This window comes from Ictidomys tridecemlineatus, chromosome 3 (assembly GCF_052094955.1).
Source record: "Ictidomys tridecemlineatus isolate mIctTri1 chromosome 3, mIctTri1.hap1, whole genome shotgun sequence".
Lineage (NCBI taxonomy): Eukaryota > Metazoa > Chordata > Mammalia > Rodentia > Sciuridae > Ictidomys > Ictidomys tridecemlineatus.
Window position 1 is genome coordinate 26,246,665 of NC_135479.1, and position 4,998 is coordinate 26,251,662.

General features: G+C 47.9%; 1 protein-coding gene across 1 annotated transcript; it reads right to left on the minus strand.

The window, feature by feature from the left end:
- Positions 1-720: 720 nt before the first annotated feature.
- Tob1 (transducer of ERBB2, 1) lies at positions 721-4,198 on the minus strand. Its single transcript, XM_005321623.3, has 2 exons — positions 3,949-4,198; positions 721-2,035 (listed from the first exon to the last, which is right to left on the minus strand). Exon 2 carries the CDS (start codon positions 1,885-1,887, stop codon positions 850-852), a length of 1,038 nt encoding a protein of 345 aa, XP_005321680.1. The 5' UTR covers positions 1,888-2,035; positions 3,949-4,198; the 3' UTR covers positions 721-849.
- Positions 4,199-4,998: the final 800 nt, after the last annotated feature.

Here is a 4,998-nt window from a genome sequence, read left to right on the forward strand (position 1 = left end):
CCAACTACAACTAAAAAAAAAAAAAAAGAATTTACAACATAACTCCAGCTACTATCTTTAGCAAAAGGCTTAAAAACAAAGACCACACACAATAGGAATTTTTAATTTTAAAGAATTTTAATACAAACTTAATATAAACTATTTCAGTCCCTCTTAACATGTAAGACACTGACTCAAAATACTTTTATACCGTTTTTTTCAAGTATTGCACAATATAGGTACAAAATTAATATTTACGATTACATTTTCTTCCATAATATATAGCAAAAATCTTTAAACCTTTAACAGAAAATACATTTTTTTGAAAAAGCAAATATTCGTACATTTTAATTCCACCACTAAAGGAATATCCTGTACACAATTTTTAGAATAGTTGATGTCTTTAAGATGGATATTTTACAATTTCAGTAAAAAAAATACAACATGAAGCTGCTGCTGTCACAGATCACTGTAGTAAAAAGATATAAATGCAATACCATGTCGTAGAAACAATATATATATCCTCTGATATTTTACAAACTTTGTACTAAATTAAATTATACAATTAGAAAAGACCAATAAACCCACTTATTAGTGCTAATTTTTTATAAAAAAAAAAATCAGCCATGTCCTTGCTATATCTTAAATACTGTAAGAGGCCATATCTGAGAGTATACTTTAAAATATACAGTCAGTATAAAATAACTTTGTGCTTGGTTGGCAAATGAAAAATGATGCATGTTTTATTTTTGTAACCAAGCCTGAATGTATCCTTACTATAAGCTTAAAAAAAAAATCTCAAGGAGATGAAAAAAGTCCCCTTGGGCCCGTGCATTTTAACTTGTACGATACACTTTTTTTTTTTTTTTTTTAGTTAGCCATAACAGGCTGGAATTGCTGGTTAGAATACTGCATGTTATTTAAGCTAAAATTCAAGCCATCTACAAAAGACTTCTCGTTGAGGCCACCATAGGCCGCAAATACATCAAAGGCATTACTGTACTGGAGAGGACTGAGGTTAAGGGGGCTGTCACCTGGGAACATTCCATTGGTACTACTACCTTGACCCTGCATATTAGGAAAAATAAACTCCTTGGCATTAGGAGAAAGAGCAGAGGTTTTCTGCTGTTGCTGCTGCTGTGGTGGTGGCGGCGGCTGGGATGGCTGCTGCTGCTGCTGCTGCTGCTGTGGCTGCTGCTGGCTACCCAGGCCCAGCCCGTACAGAGAGTGCATTGAGGAAGAGATGGCTTTCTGCTTCAAGAGGTCATTCACATTCAGGCCGAGGTTGATAGGAGAAGTACGCGCAACCTTGTTGCTCCGGCCACTATTCTTCATTTTGGTAGAGCCGAACTTGGTGGCAGCAAAAGTGGCAGTGGTAAAGGTTAAAGGCTGAGTGGACCGGGGCATGAAGGTAGGGCTTACAGCAGCAGAGTGACCAAAGGGAGGCGATGGAGAGCTGGACACTGAAGAGGCTGGGTCACTTATGGGCATAAAAACCTGGGCCTCTGGGTTAAAGCTGTTTTTGATCTCCTTATCCAACTCACATCCATTTTCATTATTATCATCCACATAAAGCACCTTCACTGGTCCCTTTTCACCAATTTGGTAGGAAACCTCAAATGGGTCGATCCAAACACTAAGATCCTGTGGCAGATTGCCACGAACATCATCAATGTCCAAACCACTCTCTTTGGATGCTTGTTCAATCACTGGGTCCACTTTTTCCCCTATGTGTATACATCTAAACCCTGATCCTTTGTATGGCTTTTCAGGATACCAGTGCCCTTCATATTTCTTCTTAAGAAGTCTTTCAAGCTCTTCACCAAAAATGTTGACACGTCTCCTGGGAAGCTTATTGTACAAATATGAAATAATAAAATTTAGTGCTACTTGGATTTCAAGCTGCATAGCTGCTATGCCACAAAGTTAGGTTCGTTTCAACTCCTCCACACACACACCAAAAAAAAAAAAAAAGTTCAATTTGTGGCAGAGAAACAAATTCTCATTCAAAGTGCTGGTATTAGTAGGTTATCCTTCACCTTGAGTGGTCTTGTTCCTTTAAGAAAACAAAACAAAACAAAAGCAAACATGTCCAAATAAGATAAATGTAATGTAAGTCCCATGACCTTTTTTGTTTAATCCCTAGAGTAATTTCACTTTTGAAAAGATCTAATAGGCTGGAAAACCTGGAAAATATACTCAGTAGAAATAAAGGAATACACAATAAAAAACTTAAAAGTTCAAAGTCTCATGGGAAAAGGTAGATTTGCAGTTAAAACAGTATTAAAAAAAACTTATTTTCCTTTTCTGAGTAGAATATTAAGAAGAAAAACATCTCCAGTATATTTGTAAAGTGTTCTTTCTTTTCCTTTCCTCAAGTCTCACAATAATATTTGCTGGAAAGTGTAATGGACATGCCCACTCGCCCATCCACTCCCATGTATACATATGCCACTTTAAGAAGCTGGTCATTAATTTTTTTTCTGGTCATTAATTTTTATTCCTTTTCATCAATTTTGAAGTGAATCCTATATTTTTGTTCATTTTGGACATATCTTGTTTAAATCTGCTCTTTAATATTAGAAATTTAGAAATTTGAAAAGTTAGAAAAATTATTTTAATTTTTGAAGTTCATGATGCCAAATTAAAAGTACTCTATCCTAAATGAACTGTCACCCGATAAATAATTACGCCCAAGTTATTCCGTATGGTTGCGGCCTTAAAACACACTAAGAACACACAATGTAATAGTTGCACTTCTTTGTGCTTCTTTTTTTCCTTTTCAGCATGTATTTTCCCAAATCTGAAGTGCCTTTTAAACAGCAAGTATAACAAAAACAATGATCAACTTAAAAACTCTTATTGATTATTCTGTTTAAAGGGCAGGGTTTCTCAGTTTTATTCCGATTTTAAAAGCTATGTCCCTCCCTCTCTGGATAAGAAAACAGCCCAGAGAGACAAGTATGATAAGGTCGACCTTTAAACGTTTGCTGGATCAGCACTGGGTGGGGATAAGAAAAGAACAAGGGCAAACAGAAGATATTTGCAAAGGAGATCTATTTGTACGCTGAGGTTGATTAAAAAGGACATTTAAAAATCAAGTTGGTATTAATCCGTCTGTTCCATTTTCCATACTGGCGGTGACAAAGGGAAAAGAATCCCTGGCTGCCCCCAAACTACAAACACTTTCCAAGCCAAACCCGAGTGTCGGCAAAGGCAGCTGATTAGGCTCAATTGCTTGAAGGTGCAGCCGAGCGAGATTCAGGCTCGGTGGAAGATAGTTTCAAGCAATGCCTTAAGACAGGAGTGTGAAGAATTACATAAACAGCTAGTTGGGTCTCATTAGATTTCTGCTCACAGCCTTGGGAGCCCAAGCGCTACGGCAGCAGCAACAGCAAGAGGAGGTGGAGGAGGAGGAAGAGTACCAGCCTGCTGTTGGAGGGGGACCGCCACGGGAAATGGAAAGGCAACCTCTCGCGGCCGGGCAGCGGGCACCGGGCAGGTCGGGGCGCCGGCTGCAGCCGGGACAGCCGCTCCCCTCCCCCGCCGTAACCTGACCCGCCGCTCCCCGCCCCCCGCCCCCCGCCCCAGGCGCCTGGGACCCGGCCAGCGCCCGGGGAAGCACCGGTCCCCGACACCATTTTCGGCCTGGGCGGCCACCCGCCCCTCGGACCCCAGCGCGCCCCGCGAGCTCGCCGCTCCTCCCGGGCGCCCCAACCCCCGACTCCCGTCAGCTTGCCCAGGCCGCCTTCCGCCGATCACCCACCCGGTCCGGGTCGAGCCCCACGCCTCGGGCCGGGTCCCCGGAGCCGCTCCCTTTGGGTCCCGGCAGCTGCCGCCCCTCCGCGCCCGGACAGCGACGCCGTCATCCCCGAGCCCCGGGGCTCGACGACACTGCAGCCCCTCCCTTGCTGCCTCGGCTCCGGCTCCCGACCCGGGTCGCCCCGTCCGTCGCTCCGCGATACTTACGGGCTGCGTCCGCCACAGACCCACGGCTGGGCTGGGGAAAAGGGGAGGCAGGGCGGGGGCACGAGAGGGTCTGGAGCGGCGAGCTGGCTGGGTGCAAGACGTCGCTGCCGCCGGACGGGGAACGAAGGCCTCGGGAGGGCCTCAGGAGCTCGCCGTTTCTGGCTCGGGGTGGCGGGGATCAGGGTCAGGTGAGCGCGCTCACTTCACACAGCCCGGTGCCCCGGCCCAGCGTCCCCGTACTGCGCCCACTCCGCGCCGGGCCAGAGCTTCGCTCCTTCTGCCGCGGCGCGCGCCCCGCCTCTCGTTTTATATTCTCCTCCCTGCCCCCCATCCCCTCCGTGGGGGTGCGCGCGCCCGTCCGCGTCACACAACTCGGGGCGGCGTAACCATTCCCCGCCCTCTCCTCCCCGCACTCCGGACCCTAGTTGCTGGTTCCGCCCCTGCCCAGCCCCCCGACGCCATTGGCCAAGTCCCGCCTGCCCTGGTCCTGACGGGCGGTAGACGACCGGGGTGGGGAAGGCCACACCCCCTGTATCCGAGATGGCCAATGAGCCCACGACCTGGAGAGAGCGTGGGCGGGATTAAGAGAAAATTTGGAAAGGGATTGGAGGAGAGACGCGCCAATGCAGGTGAAAGGGGTGGGGCGGGGCTCTGACGCTCCGTGAGGCGGTGAGCGCCGGGGAGAAGGGGGAGGGGAGTGGAGCAGGTGGCGGAGCGGCGGGGGAGAGCTCAAGTCCTGGAGCGGGAGGGGAGAGTGTACACAAAAATGCCCTATCCGAGTAGGACTGTGCCCAGGAAAATCCCACTCGTGGACGGGCTACCAAGTCGGACTCCAGCCCACCCCAGCGGAGTCTAGAGAAAAGGCAAACTGTGACTGAGAAGCGTGCACCCGATTCATTGAATATTAATCCCTGCAGGGCCTAGGCCAACTGCCGTAGAGGGGCAACTGCAGAACCCAAAGCTGCCGGGCCGGGCTGGGGGTGGGGAAGGGAGGCCACCTCGCCGCTCCTCCCGCCCAGGTGACAGTTTAACTGCCTCCGCAGTGCCACC

Bases quoted from the DNA above. Each gene is read 5' to 3' on its own strand.
- Tob1 (XM_005321623.3), bottom strand. From the start codon at position 1,887: ATGCAGCTTGAAATCCAAGTAGCACTAAATTTTATTATTTCATATTTG.